A 22842-nucleotide genomic window follows, 5' to 3' on the forward strand; every position below is an offset into this window, starting at 1 on the left:
CACCTAGATAGCAGATTCCAACTAAAGAATTACTTCCTGCTATACCGCCCTACTCCAGCTTCTTCCTGTGAGACTATCACTGGAATGCTTTTGTGTTTCACTTATACATTCTGATATTTGTCAACATTTGCTCATTTGGAAGCACTGTTAATATTCTATCTTGAAATAATTCAAGTTGGAATAGCTGGTTCATCTGTTTTTTATTGTTTGCCTGTTCTAATTTTTACTTTATATATGTATTATTGTACATCACCTAAAACTGTGGGTAGCTGCAGGTAACAGATATTTTAATTTAATTAATTAAATTAAAGTGGGACCATCTTATTCAGTTTTAAAGTCACATGCCTCCAGGTTTCCATGCATGCAAACAGCAACACAGCATTAACATGTGGCTTTAAATACACTGGTTTGCACATGTTTTCTACCTTCTCAATTATGTTGTGTACATAATATGGAGATACATATAGGTGCTGCTTTGCCAAGGGTGGGGGGGGGGGGGGTCTTACCATTTTCAATCTATGACAAAAGTGTTCTGTACATAGGACCTTCAGATTTGAGCTCATGCATTCAATATATTTGAAATCATTGATGTAGATACTGACCTGTGCATTCATGCTGCAGTCCCTTTCCATAGTATCCCTTCTCACAGATGCATTCAAATTGGCCAGTATGAGTACCACATTTACAGCTGGCCATCACATCACAGCAGTCTTCCCCTGCCTCACACAGATAGGAACAGTGTGAAATGTCTTCTTGGATATAACCACCAGAGGGTAAATCTAGCAACGTAATCACCACAAAGAAAAAGAAACACACCCGTAAGAAGTTAGAGAAAGGCTGGAATCATCAGCACATGTGCTGCACGTTATACATCTGTTTTTGCTCTTAGAAAAATATGAAGAAAAGGTATCTTCCTATATGTTGCCTCTAGTAAAATTAGGACCATGAAAGCTTATACAAATGTTAAATGTAGTTTCTGTAGATTTGTCATGAACACAACAGAATTTTTAAAACTACAAATTACTTAAAAAAAAAAGAAATTTAAATATCAGGTACATTCTTTTGCATTCTCTCCTAGTATAAATAGAAAATGAAATTCAACCCTTTATTTTGCACAAGGTTATATTCCCACTCCATGCTAGCTCAATAGGTGATAACCACAGAAAAAGTCAAGTAAGAAGAAGATTTTGAGATGAAGATCACAAAAAACAAACACATGATTCAAATTTTCCAATACTCACAAAGCATTAAGGTGAAAATTAATCATACCTGTTAATTCCCTTTAGTTTGGCTGTACTATCCTTAACAGCTGGGTGTTATCCCTTCATGCCAGCAGAAGGAGATAGATAAACTGATCTTTCCCAATGACATCATTGGTACAAAGGAGCTGTGCATAGTAGAAAGCTCCAGTATGCCTCTATCAAAGTAGTGGAACATCCCAGAAAGCACACCCATGCCCCATGAACTACTACAGCTATAAAGAATCAAATTACCTTGGGTTGTTTTTTTGTTTGTTTGGAATAACACTGGCGAGAAAGAGAACTACAAGAGTCCCACAGCCACAATCTTTTGAGTGTGGGTCTCAGGATAGTACAATCAGACTAAAGGAAAGGAAATTAATAAGTATGATTAAATTTCATCTTCCTTAGCATCTGGGTTGTACTATCCTTAACAAGTGGGAGGTACACAAGCAGAACTCACAGGGTGGGGAAAGACAAGGCTGCTTGATTGACAGCTCTGCTATAGTCCAAACGGGCTCTAGCTAACACATCCAGTCTGTAATGCTTACAACGGAGTGGAGTATCGACCACATTGCTGCCCAAGAGATGTACCCTGGGGAGACCGCTCAGGCCTCTGTCCAGGTCATTTGCACTCAAGTCGAGGATGCCCTGGCTGCCTCAATCCAACATGCAATGGAGGCCTTGGATGCCGCCTGATCCCTAGATGTAAAGCAATGATAAAGAAGGATAAATGAAAATATGAAGAAAAACTTCATAGTAACACCTTTTTCACATACATTAGAAGCAGAAAACCTGTGAGGAAATCTGTGGGACCGTTAGATCATAAAGGAGCAAAAGGGGCACTCAGGGAGGACAAGGCCATAGCGGAAAGATTGAATGAATTCTTTGCTGTGGTCTTTATGGAAGAAAATGGAAGAGATCTACCTGTACCGGAAATGGTTTTTAAGACCGGCAATACGGAGGAACTGAAAGAAATCTCGGTGAACCTGGAAGACGTACTGAGCCAAATTGACAAGTTAAAGAGTGATATCTCACCTGGACCAGATGGCATACACCCCAGGGTACTGAAAGAACTCAAACACGAAATTGCTGATCTTGTTCTTAATGATTTGTAACCTGTTGTTAACATAATCTGTAGTAACTGAAGATTGGAGAATGGAGTAGTGGAGTGCCTCAGGGATCGGTGCTGGGGCCAATTCTGTTCAATATATTTGTGAGTGACATTGCTGAAGGGTTAGAAGGTAAAGCTTGCCTTTTTGCGGATGACACCAAGATTTGTAACAGAGTGGACACCCCGGAGGGAATGGAAAACATGAAAAAAGATCTGCAGAAGCTAGAAGAATGGTCTAATGTTTGGCAATTAAATCTCAATGCAAAGAAATGCAAAGTGATGCACTTAGGGAGTAGAAATCCACGGGAGACGTATGTGTTAGGCGGTGAGAGTCTGATATATACAGATGGGGAGAGGGATCTTGGGGGTGATAGTATCTGAGGATCTGAAGGCGACGAAACAGTGTGGCAAGGCGGTGGCCGTAGCCAGAAGTTTGCTATGGGGTGATTGTTTCGTCGCCTTCAGGTCCTCAGATAATGTGTGACAAGGTTGTGGCCGTAGCCAGAAGTTTGCTAGGCTGTATAGACAAAGGTGTGACCAGCAGGAGGTGTTGATGCCCCTGTACAAGTCGTTGGTGAGGCCCCACCTGGAGTATTGTGTTCAGTTTTGGAGGCCATATCTTGCTAAGGATGTAAAAAACATTGAAGCGGTGCAAAGAAAATCTACAAAAATGATGTGGGATTTGCGTTACAAAACATATGAAGAGAGACTTGCTGACGTGAACATGTATACCCTGGAGGAAAGGAGAAACAGAGGTGATATGATACAGACGTTCAAATATTTGAAAGGTATTAATCCGCAAACGAACCTGTTCCGGAGACAGGAAGGCGGCAGAACTAGAGGACATGAAATGAGATTGAAGGGGGGCAGACCCAAGAAAAATGTCAGGAAATATTTTTTCACAGACAGAGTGATGGATACTTGGAATGCCCTCCCGCGGGAGGTGGTGGAGATGAAAACGGTAACGGAATTCAAAAATGCGTGGGATAAACATAAAGGAATCCTGTTCAGAAGGAACGGATCCTCAGAAGCTTAGCCGAGATTGGTGGCAGAGCCAGTGGTGGGAGGCGGGGCTAGTTCTGGGCAGACTTCTATGGTCTGTGCCCTGAAAATGGTAGATACAAATCAAGGTCAGACATACATATAAAGTAGCGCGTATGAGTTTATCTTGGTGGGCAGACTGGATGGGCCATACAGGTCTTTTTCTGCCGTCACCTACTATGTAACTATGTAATATCACGCCAATGTTTAAATAGAGTTCCTGGGTTGTTCCAGGAAATTACAGACCAGTAAGCCTGACTTCAGTGATGGGCAAAATAGTAGAAACTATTATAAAAAAATAAAATTACGGAACACGTAGACAAACATGGTTTAATGGGACAGAGTCTGCATGAGTTCAGCCAAGGGAAGTCTTGCCTCACCAATTTGCTTCATTTCTTTGAAGGTATAAATAAACATGTGGATAAAGATGAGCCGGTTGATGTAGTGTATCTGGATTTTCAGAATGTTTTTGATAAAGTTCCTCATGAAAGACTCCTGAAGAAATTTTAAAGTCATGGGATAGATTGCAATGTCCTTTTGTGTATGAGGAATTAGTTATTGGACAGAAAACAGAGGGTTAGGTTAAATGGCCATTTTTCTCAATGGAGGCGGGTGAATAGTGGAGTGCCTCAGGGATCTGTACTGGGACCAATGCTATTTAATATATTTATAAATGATCTGGAAATCAGAACAATGAGTGAGGTGATTAAATTTGCAGATGGCGCAAAACTATTCAAAGTTGTGAAAAACATGCGGATTGTGAAAAATTGCAGGAAGACCTTAGGAAAATGGAAGACTGGGTATCCAAATGGCAGATGAAATTTAATGTGGACAAATGCAAATTGATGCACATTGGGAAGAATAATCTGAATCATAGTTACTTGATGCTAGGGTCCACCTTAGGAGTCAGCACTCAAGAAAAAGGTCTAGGTGTCATTGTAGACAATGCGCTGAAATCTTCTGCCCAGTATGCGGCAGCGGCCAAAAAAGCAAACGGGATGCTAGGAATTATTAGGAAAGGGATGCAAAATAAGACCAAGAATATTACAATGCCTCTGTATCGCTCCATAGTGCGACCTCATCTTGAATATTATGTTCAATTCTGGTCATCGTATCTCAAAAAAGATATAGCGGAATTAGAAAAGATTCAAAGAAGCGCAACAAAATGATAAAGGGGATGGAACGCCTCCCATATGAGGAAAGGCTAACGTGGTTAGAACTCTTCAGCTTGGAAAAAGAGACAGCTGAGGGACGATATGGTTTAGGTCTATAAAATCCTGAGTGGTGTAGAATGAGTAGAAGTGAATCGATTTTTCACTCTTTCAAAAGTACAAAGGCCAGGGGACACTCAACGAAATTGCATGGAAATACTTTTAAAACAAATAGGAGGAAATATTTTTTCACTCAAAGAATAGTTAAGCTCTGGAACTCACTGGCGGAGGATGTGATAACAGCAGTTAGCGTATCTAGGTTTAAAAAAGATTTAGACAAGTTCCTGGAGGAAAAGGCCATGGGGGATGCCACTGCTTGCCCAGGGATTGGTAGCATGGAATGGTGCTACTAATTGGGTTTCTGCCAAGTACTTACGAGCTGGATTGGCCCCTGCTAGAAGCAGGATACTGGGCTAGATGGACTATTGGTCTGACCCAGTATGGCTGTTCTTATGAGGAGGGATGGGGACCTGCACCCGCTATGGCAGGGCCCTGCGGGGCTCAGTGGTCACCATCAAACAATGACTGGGGGCAGCGAAGCAGTGCTCTGCACTAATCGCTCAATCAGGTTCAGTACATGGATCCAGGAACGTGGAAGCTGGCCATTAGGCTCAAGCAAGCTGTGAAATAAAGTCCTGCATGGTTAGAAGCAAAGGCCAGAGTCCAGGGGCGACAGCCTGAACAACCTATCATCTGCTGGAGACAGAGAAAAATTGCAGCTTTCTACTACGCATAGCCTCTTTGTACTGATGTTGTCACTAAGTTTCTCTGTTGGCAGGAAGGGATAATACTCACTGTCAAGGATAGTAGAGCCCAGATGCTAAGGAATCTGGATTTATTAAAAGTATTTCAAAAAGAAGCATGGCATTATAAAGAACAATTCACTTTATAAAGGGAGCTAACAAGCAAGACTGAGATCAGCATGATGGTCCGGCAGGAGTAACACACTGTGCTGCCAACAGGCTTGCCAACTGGCCTGTTTTCAGCTGGCCTGACCGGTTTTCAAATGGTCAGGCTAGCTGCCAGCAGAGCATTAAAACCGGCAACAGAAACGCTGTTTTTTGGATGCCTTCAGTCTCCCTTTCCCTGTGGTCTGGCAGTTATCTCTCCCTCCCCCTCTCCACCCCGCACTCAGGTCAGCAGTTCTCCATGTACCTCTCCCCTCATTCCCAGACTCCTGCGGGTTCAGCAGCATTTCTCCCTCCTCTCTTCTTCCCCTTGATCCTTCAAACACAATAGGTCGCTGGCAGCAAGGAAAGCACGCTTCTTCCAACTGTCCCGACTTTCCTCTGCTGTTGTCCCATCTGCTCTGAAGCAACTTCCTTTGAATGGGGCAGCTGCAGAGAGATGGCTCTGAAGCCAGGAGAAGCAGTGTGTCTTCCTCACTTTCAGCAGCTTACACATTTGAAGGACTGTGGGCAGCAGCAGGAGAGAGAACGTGCCAGACATATGGGGGAAGAGGGGGATATGCCAGACATGAAAAGAAAGGAGACAGAGAGAGAGGGAGAAGACAGATGTGGGGGCAGCAGGGAGAGATAGATAAGACACACGTGGTGGGGGAGAAAGAGGAAGATGCCAGACATGTGGGAGGAATAAGAGTCAAGACTCATGGGGAGGGCAGAGGGAAAAATTCCAGATATGCGGAAGGGGAGGGGGAAAAGAAAAGATGCCATACTAATGGGGGGGGGGGGAGAGCAAAGGGGGGAGAGATACCGGACCGGGGTGGGAAGTGGAGGGAAGAGAGAGAGAGATAGACAGGACTGGGGAGAGGAGAGGAATGCTGGTCCCACAGAGTGGGAGAAGGGGAGCAGAGGAAAAAGAAAGAGAGACTGGGGCCAGGGAATAAAGGAAAAATGCCACACTGGAGGGGGGGAGGCAAGAAGAGAGAGGGAGAGACACTAACCCCTGGTTGGGGACTACAGGAGAAGGGGAAAAGAGGGGGGATAAACTGGACAAGAGATAGGACAGAGACAGAGAAAAAAATGCTAGGCATGAAAAGAGCATAGGGACAGGAATACAGAGGGACAATGCTGAACATATTGGGAGGAATAGGGATACAGAGGGCAGACAGTTAACAATGGGGGAGGAAAGAGACAGGGACATGGGGGGAAATGCTGGATAGGACAGATAAGGGAAACAGAATATGGATGGTGGACATGGAGATAAAATTTGAAATGGACAGTTGACCCTGACAAGAGAAAAGCAGAAAAGAGAAACTGGGACCAAAACAAATGTACAAATGACAAGGTCATTTGAGCTAAACAGTGGCAGAGTGAATGGAAAAATTATGTCTTACTTGATAATTTTCTTTCCTTGAGTCGAAACAGATGGATCCAGAAACTGGTGGGTTGTGTCCATCTACCAGCAAGCAGAGATAGAGTGGTGACATAGGAAGGCCAGCACCCTAATTAGGCAGTATATATATCTCATTACAAAGCAGAAGAAAAGGAAAGGAAACCCTCTGAGAGCCTTCCTCACAAATGCAGAATCAAAGCAGACAATAGTGATCCTCCGAATCAAGTCAAGGACAGTGTCTTAATCTGACGAGAGTCTTCTTCGTGGACTCCATTTTCCCTTTCTTTTTTTTTTTTAAAGAAACAAAACAGTCCTGACTACCTACAACAGAGACACCTTTCCACAACCACACCAGAAAGTGCGGTGCAAGGGTGGGGTTCTGGATTCGTCTGCTGCGACTAAAGGAAAGAAAACTATCAGGTAAGACATAATTTTTTCTTCATTATCCTCTGCAGCAGATAAAACCATTAACTGGTGGGATGTAAAAAAGCAATCCCTAAGTACAGTGGGAAGTCACCACACCCCTAGACAACACTGCAGCGCCAAATGCTGCATCTGCACACAAGGCCACATCCCATCTGTAATGCTTCAAACAAGTATACAGTAAGGCCCAAGTAGCTGCTCTAGAGATCTCCTCCAGAGAAAACACACTCATTTCTGCCCAAGAGGTTGCCTGAGCCGCCGGCAGAGATCGAGCAGCCAACAGACAGGCCAAAGAAACCCCTCTTTAAGCCAACAAGCTATGGTCACCTTTGACGCCACATTGCTCCCATGTGGAACCAAAAGGAGCACAAAAAGATGATATTATTATTATTATTATTACATTACATTTGTACCCCACATTATCCCACCTTTTTGCAGGCTCAATGTGGCTTACAGAGTAAGGTTATGATAAAGTCAGTACATGATTTAAATTCAGTAGATCATAAGTTGAGGTAAAAGAGGATTTAGATGGGCAGATGTTGGGTGGATTGTGTGAGAAGTGTTTTAGGTGTGCTTAGGTGGTTTGGGGATGATTTGTGTCATTGAGGGTGACTTTTGTAAGTTTTGTTAAAGAGGTGTGTTTTCAGAACTTTGCGGAAGCTGGTTAGATTGTTCATGGTTTTCAGGGCCTTGGGTAACGCATTCCAAAATTGTATGCTTTTGTATGCAAAGGTCGTAGCATAAGCCTGTTTGTATTTCACTCCTTTGCAGCTGGGGAAATTCAGATTGAGGAATTTGCGGGCCGATCTTTTGGCGTTTCTGGGCGGTAGGTCCACTAGGTTTAGCATATAGAGTGGGGCGTCTGCGTGAATGATTTTGTGCACGGTTGTGCATATCTTGAACTCAATACGTTCCTTGAGCGGTAGCCAATGTAGTTTCTCTCTTAGGGGCTTCGCACTTTCATATTTAGGTTTTCCAAAGATGAGTCTGGCTGCCATGTTTTGGGTTGTTTGGAGTTTTTTAATGGTCTGTTCCTTATAGCCTGCGTACAGAGCGTTGCAGTAGTCCAAGTGGCTTATTACTAGTGACTGTACCAGGGTGCGAAAGACGTTTCTTGGGAAAAAAGGTTTAATTCTTTTGAGTTTCCACATCGATTGGAACATTTTTTTCGTTGTGTTCTTCACGTGGGTATCGAGTGTGAGGTTTCGATCAATGGTGACTCCAAGAATTTTCAGGTTTTCTGAGATAGGAAGTGTGCAGTGAGGTGTGGTTATAGTGGAGTAACTGTTTGTGTTGTATTGGGAGGTGAGAACTAGGCATTGGGCTTTTTCTGTGTTGAGCTTTAACCGGAATGAGTCCGCCCATGAGTGCATGATCTGGAAGCTCTGGTTGATCTCGTTGGTTATTTCGTTTAAGTCACTCTTAAACGGGATGTAGATTGTGACGTCATCGGCATATATGTAGGGGTTTTGATTGGCCAAGAGTTTGGCTAGTGGTATCATCATTAGGTTGAAGATTGTGGGTACACAAGACGAACACCATTAGACATTTACAGATATCAGAGCAGCACCCTCCACACATCCAAGGACTGCAGCCCCACAAAATCCGCCGGATAATCCTCCCATTGAAAAGAAGGAAGAGTGGCTGGTTGAGATGAAAAGCCAAGATGACGTTAGGCAAAAATGAAGGGACTGTACGGATCGTTACACCTGACTCGGAGAACCGAAGAAATGGATCTCTCTACGACAAGGCTTGAATCTCCAATACCCACCTCGCCGATGCCATCACCACCAAGAACAACAGACTTAAACGTGAGGTCTTTCTCCAAGGCCCCTCACCAGGGCTCGAATAGCGCCCGCTGCATAGCCTTGGGGATCAAACTAAGGTTCCAATCCGGAAATAGCCAATGGTGGCCGGAGGTGATTAACTCCTCGCAAAAAGCGCACCACATCCGGATGCACCACCAGAGAGGCACCCAACTCGATCCCCCGATAACAGGCGAGAGCTGCAACCTGCACATAAAGAAGGACCTTACGAGACTGGGAGACTGGGCGGCTAGATGGCAGATGACGTTTAATGTGAGCAAGTGCAAGGTGATGCATGTGGGAAAAAAGAACCCGAATTATAGCTATGTCATGCAAGGTTCCACGTTAGGAGTTACGGACCAAGAAAGGGATCTGGGTGTTGTCGTCGATAATACACTGAAACCTTCTGCTCAGTGTGCTGCTGTGGCTAGGAAAGCAAATAGAATGTTGGGTATTATTAGGAAAGGTATGTAAAACAGGTGTGAGGATGTTATAATGCTGTTATATCGCTCCATGGTGCAACCGCACCTTGAGTATTGTATTCAATTCTAGTCGCCGCATCTCAAGAAAGATTTAGTAGAATTGGAAAAGGTGCAACGAAGGGCGACTAAAATGATAGCGGGGATGGGACGACTTCCCCTATGAAGAAAGACTAAGAAGGCTAGGGCTTTTCAGCTTGGAGAAGAGACGGCTGAGGGGAGACATGATAGAGGTATATAAAATAATGAGTGGAGTGGAACAGGTGGATGTGAAGCATCTGTTCACGCCTTCCAAAAATACTAGGACTAGGAGGCATGCGATGAAACTACAGTGTAGTAAATTTAAAACAAATAAGAGAAAATCTTTCTTCACCCAACGCATAATTAAACTCTGGAATTCATTGCCGGAGAACGTAGTGAAGGCGGTTAGCTTGGCAGAGTTTAAAAAGGGGTTGGACGGTTTCCTAAAGGAAAAGTCCATGGACCGCTACTAAATGGACTTGGGAAAAATCCACAATTTCGGGAATAACTTGTATAAAATGTTTGTACGTTTGGGTAGCTTGCCAGGTGCCCCTGACCTGGATTGGCCGCTGTCGGGGACAGGATGCTGGGCTCGATGGACCTTTGGTATTTTCCCAGTATAGCATTACTTATGTACTTACGTATATCACCCGTTTCTCCTTTCTGCCAGGGTATACATGTTTACGTCAGCAGTGTCTCTCTATGTACGTCTTGCTACGTAAACCCCCTACCATTTTTGTTGCTTTTCTCTGAACCACTTCAAGTCTTTTAACATCCTTAGTAAGGCGTCCAAAACTGAACACAATACTCCAAGTAGGGCCTCACCAATGACTTGTACAGGGGCATCAACACCTCTTTTCTTCTGCTGGTTATACCCCTCTATATGCAGCCTACCATCCTTCTGGCCGTGGCCACTGCCTTCTCACACTGTTTTGTCACCTTGAGATCTTCAGACACCATCACCCCTAGGTCCCTCTCCTGAGCCGAGCTTACCAATCTCTCCCCTCCTATCCGGTACGTCTCTTTTGTATTTTTGCACCCCAAATGCATCACTCTACTTCTTGGCATTAAAAGAGTCGACAATGGAAGGGGCAATAGTAGTTCAAGATAAAAAACAATATTTAGACGAAGCTTATGCTCAATTCACAAATGGAGCTTATTATGAACATCTCTCTTGTGATCCAACTCCCAAGATTCAGGACAGAGTTGCTGTCCTTTTAGTGGAGGCTAATCGGATGGCATTCTCACCTATAAAGAATACAAATATTTATATAGATCTCATCCGATTACGCCACATATTTACTTTGTTCCCAAAATACATAAGTCGATTCAAAAACCTCCAGGGCACTCCGTGCAGGACGCAAGTCTCTTTTGGAACCCCTGTCGCAGTATGTGGATCATTATTTGAAACCTATGGTTGAAACAGCCGTATTGTTTGTTAGGGATTCAATGCATTTAATTCAATTATTGTCTAACAGTGCAATCCCAGAATCAAAACCGGTAATTCTGGTCACTCTGGATATTACTGCTTTATACACCAACACCAAAGAAGGGGCCTTGGATACTATTGATTATTTTTTTATCTCAGACATGTATTTCAAGGGAAAAGTTGAAGTTATTGAATGATTTGAGCACATTGGTTATCAAAAATAATTATTTTGTATGTGAGGGGCAGTATTACTTGCAGATACAAGGGGTAGCCATGGGGGCTACAGTGGCCCCCCTCTGTGGCTTGCCTCTACATGACAGACTTTGAGGACAAACATGTTTATACTAGTCAATATAGGAAGAGACTATTATTGTGGAAACAGTTCATAGACGACATATTGGTAATTTGGCAGAGGTCAACTAGTGAATTTGTGGCATTTGTGGACTATATTAATCAGGTGGATAGACACCTCAAATTCACAGCACAATGGAATAAGGACCAGATTAGCTTTTTGGATGTTATCATTACATTAACCCAGGGACATATAAATACAACTATTTATAGGAAAGAAACTGATCGCAGTATGGTACTGCATTATTCGAGCTTTCATCCCAAACATCTGCGGGACAATATACCCACTACCCAGTTTTTGCAGTTGAAGCAGCTGTGTTCCACGAGGAATCAGTTTAAAGATCAAGAATGAGGATTGCCTCCCGATTTCTGCAATGAGGATATCCACAGACTGTGGTTAAAAAAAACGTATAAAAGAGCTGCAAATGCGGACAGACAATGGTTATTACTACCCAAATCTAGAGAAGTAACCACACCGTTAGTATGTGTGTTACCTTTTTCATCTACGGCGAGCAATATACGCACCCTTATTTATAAATATTGGCATATTCTGAGGGTGCATGCTCCATTACGGGAACCACCTAGATTTGCTTACAGCAGGGGTAAGAAGTTGGGGGAGTTATTAACCAATAGAAGGATTAGGCAAGAAGCCCCCCCCCCCGACTCCCCTACCAGCGGAGAAAAGCTTTGCCCAAAACCGCTATCGGAGCCGGCTCCACGACCGATTGCAAAATGGCGCGAGAATCACCAGGCTCCAGGCAGGAAAGCACGCTCTCGGGGGGGGGCACCGCTCCGTCGAGTCCTGCCAAATCAGTGCACCCCATGCTGCAAAGGCCTGCCGCCAAACGCCATTTCCCACATCAGGAACAGCGTTTCACCGCCTCTGCTGCCATCGCCCGCCCCCGTACAGGAACCCAGAAGGACTTACCCCGGACCAGGAAAGCACGGGAACTGACAGCTGAGCCGAAGAAAAAAACTCTCCGACTCCACTTCGAGGCAGGCTCAGACAAGCAGGCAACAGAAAACAGGACTCGGACAGCAGTAACACAAACCTGCTCTCAGCAAAAACACACTTTTTTTTTGTTACATTTGTACCCCGCGCTTTCCCACTCTTAGCAGGTTCAATGCAGCTTACATATTATATACAGGTACTTATTTGTACCTGGGGCAATGGATGGTTAAGTGACTTGCCCAGAGTCACAAGGAGCTGCCTGTGCCTGTAGTGGGAATCGAACCCAGTTCCCCAGGACCAAAGTCCACCACACTAACCACTAGGCCACTCCTCCACTCACTTCCCTGTGCTTCTGTGTTTCTCTTTTAAATAAATTCTATGGTTCTCTCTTTTTTTTTTTTTTTAGTGAGGAGGCATAAACAAACAGGGAAGGAAAGGAACAGCAAAGGCCTGTTCAGAGGGAATTTGAGGTGCAGCAGGGACCCAGCAACTGCGTATGCTGCCAAAGGGGACACCACCAGTCCACCACCCCTGGCTCAAACTGGCCACCGGCCCAGGAGCACCCTCGGAGGCCTTGTGCCCAGGAGCTGGAGAAAAAGCTGTCCACCATCTGCTGAGATAGAGACATACTAACTAAGGAAGCAGCTGGCCATCTGACATCACTGCCTTTAGTTTGTTTATCTCTATCTCCACCTGCTGGTAGGCGGACTTAACCTACTAGTTCCTGGATTCATCTGCTGCAAGTGACAAGAAATGGCTGCTCCCACTGCGTGTGCTAGAAAATCCACATGTACTCCTGCATGCCCTTTACTACTACTACTACTATTTAGCATTTCTATAACCCTACAAGGCGTACGCAGCGCTGCACAAACATAGAAGAAAGACAGTCCCTGCTCAAAGAGCTTACAATCTAATAGACAAAAAATAAAGTAAGCAAATCAAATCAATTAATGTGTACAGGAAGGAGGAGAGGAGGGTAGATGGAGGTGGGTGGTTACAAGTGGTTACGAGTCAAAAGCAATGTTAAAGAGGTGGGCTTTCAGTCTAGATTTAAAAGTGGCCAAGGATGGGGCAAGACGTAGGGGCTCAAGAAGTTTATTCCAGGCGTAGGGTGCAACAAAACAGAAGGCGCGAAGTCTGGAGTTGGCAGTAGTGGAGACGGGAACAGATAAGAAGGATTTATCCATGGAGCGGAGTGCACGGGAAAGGGTGTAGGGAAGGACAAGTGTGGAGAGATACTGGGGAGCAGCAGAGTGAGTACATGCCCTTTCACGTATTTTATAAAAGGTTCTGCCTTCAACAGAGCCTTTTGTAAAATGCCGCTGGAACTGAGCATGTCTAGACCTCAACTTCTGAATTCTAATCTCAACATTCTGTGTGAAATGCACCTTAACATTTGTCAATTTCAGAGAAGTCCAGCAATGGTTTACATGCAGAACTGAAAAGATGTTGATACATGTATCAAATTATTTTGTACTGCATTCCTAAGAATGATATTAACTAGCCAGAAGCCATGTCAGGTGCAGGGTGCAATACCTTCATGAAGAGCTCTCCGTGCCAAAGCCTCAAATTCTGTAAAGCTATGAAGTAGGTAACAATGTTCCTCCTTTGGATGAGAGGCCATATCATGCAGTTCTCGTATATTGCCCTGCCATATTCCAAAGGTGAAGATCTCCACTCCTAGATCACGCAGGCTGGTTGCAATGGGTCTAGGATCACCTCCATTAGAATAGCCATCCGTAATGAGAAATATTACCTTTGTTGAGTTCCCACGAGAGTGCTGCAATATTTGCTGTAATGAAAAATAAATAGTATGTCTCAGATAAATACAATATTAAGCAAACCTGGATGATTAGAATTTAAATCTCAATGAGTCAGACTTTTTATATTTCCAGGGTAAGAAGATGCGGCAAAGACGAGAAAAGTATAAAAGAACTATAATGGCCATGGACCATGGGTCAGGGATTTGATTGAATGTGTAGCAGAATTTTAGAAAGGATAGGCAGAAGAGGAACTGAGGCATCCAAGTCAGGATGTCTCATGTTTCGCTAGTACTTTAGAACAGGATACATCCATGAATAGACATTTATGCACCGGTAACATGTGAAAGGAGAATCCATTTCACAAGCATCAACATCTAAAATGTCAACAGACACAACACAGCAACAAACATGTATGTGATGGTATTTCATAACATACATGTTTATATGCTGGCACATACACGTATATGCTAGCCATTTTACAAACATACATGTCTATGTTGCTGAAGCTGTCACAGACCCTGATATATTTTGCCAATTCTTTTGGGAAGGCTGGGAGGAAGAAAGACAGACAAGAAACACTGTGGGAGTAAGGGGGTGACCTCCTCTAATCCCCTTCAGTGAAGCACTAAAGGAGCACTTTGCTAAAACCTACAAATCCAGGTGTAAATCTCGACGTTTTTGGACATAGACATGCATTCCTCTTCTGAAATGGGGAATACATATCTATGTTTTGAGCCCATTCTAGTCCCACCAAAAACACACAGTGACCATGCTCTCTTGCCATATGCATGTTTTGGAACTGTACACATACATATCCCAGCTTTGTAAAATCAGGATTAAGACATGTATAGAACATACATGTCTGCCAATTAATGCACATCTAAAACACACACTAGGCTTCTAAAATAAGCACCAAAGTCTTTATTTGAAAAGTAAACACCACTGGATTTGACTTCTAGTTGTAGATTTAAAGCTAGGCAACTATGTTATGTTAGTTTATGTGCTTCTGGACAGATTGCAATGGGATCAGTTGTTATATGCTGGTGATTAGTGGAAGACCCAGTATGATAGCACCAATAAGACACCAAACAATTGTTCAGGAGACCCACATATCTCCAGCCTCAACAGAAGTCTGGCTATTTCCTAAATCTACTAAACAGAACTGGAATCTAGAAAGAAAAGTTTGACAGTTCTAATAAATATAATCCAGCTGATATTCAAAACAAGTTAACTGGCCAGAAATGGCAGCCAACCAGTTAACTTGTTTGGTCATGGCTATCCAGTCATTTTCAGCGGCACTTAACCAGTCATCCTCACTGAAAGTGACTGGTTAGCACCGAATTTAACACCAGCTATGCCAGAGGTGTTCTGGAATATTCTGGGGGTCCTGATATTCAGACCTAACTAATCAGGTTTAGCGCATAAGTAGGACCACATAAATAGCTGTCCTATCTTTCATGCACTAACCCAGTGATTCCCAAACCTGGTCCTACAGGCACCCCAGCCAGTCAGATTTTCAGGATATCCACAATGAATATTCATGAGAGATATTTGCATGCACTGCATCCATTGCATGCAAATCCAGCTCATGAATATTCATTGTGGATCTCCTGAAAACCTGACTGGCTAGGGTGCATCTAGGACCAGGTTTGGGAACCACTGCGCTAACCCATGGCTGGTTACGTCTGAATATTAACTAGTCATGCAATAGCCAGTTTTTAAAAAAATGGAAATTCAATGCTGAATCCCAGCACTGATTTTCTGGTTTTAGTGTTGGCAGTAGACAAAAAAAATGCTCTTTGCCGCCAGCTGAATATCAGTCACAGTATGTTTGTAGTAAGTGAAGTACACTACACTGATATCATGCCTTTTCAATGAAAAAAAATGTTACATGGAGCCAACATTCCCAAATGGTCTTCTACGAAATAGCAGCAGTTTATTGCCAGCAGTCCAATGGTGTTAATAATGGATCAGATTTAGTATCATAGAAACATGACAGCAGATAAGGGCAAAATGGCCCATCCAGTTTGCCCTTCCTCATTAACCCTAACTCCTACTTTTCCTAAGGGATCTCACGTGCCTGCCTCACACTTTCTTAAATTCTGACACAGTCTTCATCTCTACAACCTCCACCAGAAAGCTATTCCATGCATCTTCCACCCTTTCCATGAAGGAGTATTTTCTTAAGTTTCCTCCTAAGAGTATTTCCTCTTAACTTCTTCCTATGCCCTCTCATTCCAGAGTTTTCCTTCATTTGAAAAAGGCTAACCTCCTGTACATTGATGCCACTGAAGTATTTAAATGTCTCTATCATATTCCCTCTCTCTGCCTCTTTTCCAGCGTATACATGTTGAGGTTCATGAGTCTGCCTCTATATGTTTTATGACTGAAACTGCCTACCAAGATAGTAACCACACTCTGGACCGACTCCATCCTGTTTATATCTTTCCATACATGCGGTCTCCAGAATTGTACACAGTATGCTAAATGGGGCCTCACCAGAGACTCATTAACTATCACCTCTTTTTTTCCTTATGGTCATCCCTCTCCTTATGCACCGAAGCATCCTTCTGGCTTTGACCATGGTCTTTTCTACCTGTTTGACCACCTTAAGGTCATCAGACACAATCACCCCCAAATCCCGCTCTTCTTTCATACCCAGAAGCACTTCACCCCCGATATTGTACCATGACCTTGGATTCTTGTGACCCAGGTGCATGGCCCTGCATTTCTTAGCATTAAATCTTAGTTGCCAATTATCGGACCATTCTTCAAGCTTCGCTAGATCCTTCCTCATGTCATCCATACCCTCCTGGATGTCCACTCTATTACAGAGTTTGGTATCACCCGCAAAGAGACAAACCTTACCAGACAGCCCTTCCACAATTATCACTCAAAAAGATGTTAAAAAGAGACGGCCCAAGGACCAACCCCTGCGTTATACCACTTATAACATCCCTTTCCTCAGAGCAAGCTCCATTTACCACTACTCTCTGTCTCCTCTCATTTAAACAGCTTTTAACCCAGTCAGTTACTTTAGGTCCCATATCGAGAGAACTCAAATTATTAATCACCTGTCCAGAACCATGCCAAAAGCCCCTCCCACATCCAATTGTTTTGGTCACTCAGTCAAAGAAATCAATCAGGTTTGTCTGACACGACCTACCTCTAGTGAAGTCATGCTGCCTCGAGTCCTGCAGGCCATTCGATTCGAGAAACCTCACAATCCTCTGCTTTAAAAACATTTCCATTAGTTTACTCACCACTGAGGTCAGACTGAGAGGTCTGTAATTCCCAACCTTCTCCTTTACTTCCGCTCTTGTGCAGAGGGACCACATCAGCCCTTCTCCAGTCCTCCAGGACCACTCCAGACTCTAAGGAAGCATTAAAGAGGTCAGACAGCGGTGCCACCAGAACATCTCCTAGTTCCTTGAGTACCCTCAGATGTATTCCATGGGGCCCCATTGCTTTGTCTATTTTTAGTTTAGCTAGCTCCTCATGAACACAGTCTTCTGAGAATCAGTCGAGGTCTACCATACATCCATCCCCATTAGCGTTTGTTTTCTGCGGTCCTACCCCCGGCCTTTCGTCCGTGAACACAAAAGTAATTGATAAGCAGTTCAGCTTTGTCCTTTTCAGATTCTACATATTCCGCTCCCTCGGCTTTAAGCCTCACAATGCTATTTTAGCACTTCCTTCTGTCACTTACATATCTGAAAAACATCTTGTCCCCCAATTTTACTGTTATCGGCTATCTTTTCCTCCATTTGCCTCTTTGCTTCCTTGACAGCTTTTCCAGCTTCTCTTAGCTTTATCGGGTATTTTTGCCTGTCTTCCTCTTTATGAGTTGTCTTGTACGAAGGCTAACCTTTTTTTCCCTCATCTTTTCAGCAACTTTATTTGAGAACCAGAGCAGTCTTCTTTTTCTCTTACTTTTATGTAAGTTTCTAACATAAAGGTTTGTTGCCTTTAAAATGGCTCCTTTCAGTTTTGCCCACTGCTGATCTACTTCCTTCAGCTGTTCCCATTCAACTAACTCTTTCTTAAGAAATTCCCCCATCTCGGCAAAGTTGGTTCTTTTGAAATCTAGGACCTCAATCTCAAGTAAGCCCTCTCCTCATTTGTTTCAATACTTTAACCACACCATTCAGTGATCACTAAATGCCAATTGATCTCCCACCGTAACATCAGAAACATTGTCCCTGTCTGTAAGCAGTCTAGAATAGTTCCATCCCGCGTCAGTTCTGATACCCACTGCTGAAACAATTCTTCCTGTAGAGAATCAAATATCCCTTTGTTTCTAGATGACCCTGCAAGTAGGGACGCTTCAATCAACGTCCGGCATATTAAAATCACCCATCAGTAGTACTTCCCCTTTCCTAGCTATCTTGTGGATGTTTTCAATTAAGTCTCCATCCAATTCTTCTGACTGTGAAGGTGAACTGTATATTGCACAAATGTAAATATATTTTCCTTTTCCTCTCATCAGTTTAACCCAAAGCACTTCTACCTTACCCCATATGTCCTGCAGTTGTCACTTTATTATTCTTTTCATATAATGCCACTCCTTCATCCTTTTTTCCTACCCTGTCCTTCCTGAATAGATTATAGCCAGGTATAACTATATCCCAGTCATCCTGAAAACCTGACTGGCTGGGGTGCCTCCAGGACCAGGTTTGAGAACCACTGTGTTATACCATTTATCTTATTATTTTTTCTGTCTACTTTATTTTCTAATCTTAGCTTTAATACTGTGTTGGTTTTGCCAGTACATGTGATCTTTCCTAACCAAAATGTAGTTCTTTTCCATCTTTCATCTTCTATATTTTTATGTACTTTGTAAGCCATTGTGACCTGGTAGTTAGCTATAGCGGTATAGCAAATTTGTAATAAACCATAAACCATTTGGCCTTTACCTTCAACAGGAAGGATCGATGAAAACACCACCTCAGCAGCTAGGTGCTTTACCTTCTGGCCCAGAGCCCTGACGTTACGTTTGATATGTTGAGTAGGATACCTAGCAGTATCATTTGTGCCAATATGGATGAGCAGCATAGGATAGGATAGTGGTCAGTAGGCTTGATGAGCATAGGCAATCTTTCCGCTACATCTCAAATCTTGGCACCAGGCAGATAGAACACCCCCCTGGACATCATATCTGGTCAGCAGATGGGTACCTCAGTACCATGCAGAAGAGAATCACCAACCACCACCACCTTTCACTTCTTAATGGCCATTACTCTAGCAGCTTTGGGATTTTTGATTGTTGTTTCCTCCTGTTCTTGAGATGTTTTCAGCTCTTCTGCCTCCTGATTATACCTGTGGATAAAAAGAAGTGAAAGGCCTACCAAAGTCCCAACCTTATTTTCTGATTCATCTGTTCTGTAAGTTGCAGGAAGCTGGTAGTTTTATTATGAAATCTGAGAACCTGTTCAAATTTGCTCTGTGGATGTAGTTCAATGGTATTCTTTGCCTATTAATGGAATATAATGTGATTTAGGATATTACTTGTCACCTTAATAAAGTGAGGGTAAAATAGAAGCCTGGAGGAAGAAACGGTAAACTTGGTTTTATATATAGTATATAGTATGTAAATTTGTACTACAAAAGAAAGAAAAATTCTGTTAATATCAAATCAGTAACTACACTTGATAGAAGTGGGCAGTTCAAAGTAAATGCAATCAGAAATGGTCTCAAAACTGGCTGTAAATGAGATAGAATTGTTTAAAGGGTACAGTGGATTTGGAAGGCTATTATATAGGAAGTGTCAACCTAGGGTTGGGAGGGCTGAGGGACAGGGTGAGAGGGCGTATAGAGCTGTGGACAGTGCTCTAACTGTGATAGCAATCTCCAATGTTCTAATACAACACCTCCTCAACTTCTGCTATTCTACAATCCTGCCGACAGCTATAGGTAGAGAAAGGGTGGGGGAGAGGGATGGCAAAGAGTAATGCAAATACTTAAGGAATAAAATTAAGCAGGAATGGCTACAGAAGGTACTTACCTGTAGCTGGTGTCCTCTGAGGACACCTTATATTCTCACAGGTGGGTAAAGTGGTACCTGGTCTGGAGCTTTTAACAAGCTCAAAACAGAGCTTTGTGGAGTGTGAGACATGCTCCACCATGCATGCGTGACTGCCTTCCTGCCTAGAAGAGAATAAAATGGGCCTAAGGGGAGGAGTTGGATTCTAGACTCCAAACAGATTCTGCAACACTGTCTGCCCGAACCGACTATCACGTCAGGTATCCTGCTCAAGGCAGTAATGAGATATGAAAGTGGACTGAAGACTACATCGCAGCCTGGCATATTTCTTCAATGAAGGCTGACCGAAAGTGGGCTACTGACACAACCATGGCTCTGACATTATGAGCCGTGACATAACCCTCTAGGGTCAGCCCAGCCTGGGCATAAGTGAAAGAAATGCAATCTGGCAGCCAATTAGAAATTGTGTGTTTGCTGATGGTAACCCCTCATCCTGTTGGGATCAAAAGAAACAAAAAGCTGGGCGGACTATCTATCTGTGGGGCCTTGTCCATTCCATGTAATAGGCCAATGCTCACTTGCAGTCCAAGGTGTGCAAGGTGTCCTCGCTGGGATGGGCATAAGGTTGAGGAAAGAATGTTGGTAAGACAATTGACTGGTTCAGATGGAACTCCAACACCACCGGTAGGAACTTAGGGTGAGTGCGGAGGACTACTCTATTGTGGTGAAACTTAGTATACTACTAAGGCCTGAAGCTCAATGACTCTATGAGCTGAAGTAATAGCCATTAAGAAAATTACCTTCCAGGTCAAGTACTTCAGATGGCAGGAATTCAGTGGCTCAAAAGGAACTTTCATCAGCTGGGTGAGAATGACGTTGAGGTCCCATAACATAGGCGGAGGAGGTTTTGACAAAAGCAAACCACTCTTGAAGCGAACAACTAGAGGCTGTCCAGAGATGGGCTTACCCTCTACACGGTGATAAGAACTAATTGTACTGAGGTTTTCTTTGTGTAAAATTCAAATACACTTTGCGGTCTATTTGTCTTAATTTTGTACACTAAAAAAAAAAAATCCTATGTTTCTGTAATTAATCAAATTTCTCTCAGATTTACTATACATAGTAGGAGTCGAAGTCGGACAGTAGAAAAACAGAGGAGTCAGAGTTGAAGGTTTGGTATACCCACTCCACAGCCCTGTTTGCCAAGGTCAAAAAAATAGGGGTTTATCAGCAAAAAAAAAAAGTTTTTAGTAGAATTTAGGTGGTTTCCATTCAATGACCCAAAACACAATTTTCCATTTCTAGTCCCCCTTCTCCTAGACCCATCAACAGCATCAGCCCCTCCCCCCTTTTCCCAGCCTTCAGCATCAGCAACATCCCCCTCTCAGCCCTTGCATCACTAACGGCTCAATCCCAAACACCCTACATCAGCAACAGCCTCCCACTCCCCTTTATCAGTAACATCCCTCCCTGCCCCTCTGCATCAGCCATTGCCTCCTCTCCCCAACCTCCCTGCAACAACAGCCTAATCCCTCTCCCCTTTAAATCCCCTCGCATCAGCAATGCCCCCCTTTCTCTAAACCCCCTGCATCAGCAATAGTGGTGGCTCTGATGATATTACCCAGCTGTAATGGTAGCTGTTGGGTGATGTCATTGGAGCCAAGGAACTGGCAATTTTTGAGGTTATTTATAAAAACCTAAATTCCCCTTCAACACTGCTTTATCAGGGCTTACAGCCAAAAATCAGAACTCCTAATTATAGTATTCAATAATTTACATTTGCATGTTACACCCATGATCTGCTCAAACTCCATTTATGTGAATGCCCATTGACAAAGTACTCACCACCAAACATGGCACATAATTTTCCATTAGTTGATATTCTATAAGAGGTCATTTAAGTGTGTAAGTGGCCACTTACGCACATAAATAAATACAATAGCAGCATTTATACACCTTCTTGCCACTTAAACTAGGTGAATCCCTATATGTAGGATCACCCCCTTCCCCCCCATAAGCCCATACAAAAAGCCCAAATTTTTATGCTACTGTAAAATCTGAAGATACTTAATTGTGTACCTACAGGTCTGAAAAGGTGATATGTCCAGCAGATACAAATGAAACTGGGAGTTACCAGAAGACACTACACACTGCTGACATGAGAAAGATTTTTAGTGCTGTAGGCTAGGCTTCAGTTTACCATAATTTGGAGTTTTTTCACTTACACTCATTAGGACTTCGAAGGTTGCCCCCTCTTTATAAAAAACCCTTTTGTAAGAGACAGAAGTCTTGTCCCCAAAAATGTGGCATTTTTGGTACTTTTTTTTTCACAGGAGTCCAATTACGCAAAGCCAAATGCAATTGATCCTCTTTTGCTATAAAGAGGGACTAGAGTAGCACAATTTCAAAGTATAAGGGTTTATTTACTAAGCTGTATTACAGCAATTACACGTTAATTTATGATGGCATGCATTATTTAACAATAATGCAACTCAGCACCAAAATAATCAGGGCCAACATATGTTAAGAAATAATGAACTGTAAAATATAGAACCACATGCAAAGCAGTTAATTGTTATTCAAATGAAATAATGCAGCTTGCGTAGAAGCCAGCACTATGGGTGCTAAGCAAACTCCTTCATTTATAACTAGGGAAGGGTAATTTAAATTGTGTTTGGTACAAAGCAGAACTTTAGGGCACTGGCATTTGGGCACCTATATACACTGGCACTGGACA

The 22842-nt window shown here is 43.1% G+C and overlaps 1 protein-coding gene across 3 annotated transcripts in view; it reads right to left on the reverse strand.

Moving 5' to 3' along the window:
* Positions 1-22842, reverse strand: part of SVEP1 (sushi, von Willebrand factor type A, EGF and pentraxin domain containing 1) — a 538231-nt gene that overhangs the window by 463248 nt on the left and 52141 nt on the right. For all 3 annotated transcript variants that reach the window (XM_030193745.1, XM_030193746.1, XM_030193744.1), the window contains exons 2-3: positions 13896-14151; positions 603-779 (exon numbers count right to left, since the gene is read on the reverse strand). In XM_030193745.1, coding sequence (XP_030049605.1) covers positions 603-779; positions 13896-14151 — 433 coding nt within the window. The remainder of the gene's footprint in view (positions 1-602; positions 780-13895; positions 14152-22842) is intronic.

Source organism: Microcaecilia unicolor, chromosome 2, assembly GCF_901765095.1.
Source record: "Microcaecilia unicolor chromosome 2, aMicUni1.1, whole genome shotgun sequence".
Taxonomy (NCBI): Eukaryota; Metazoa; Chordata; class Amphibia; order Gymnophiona; family Siphonopidae; genus Microcaecilia; species Microcaecilia unicolor.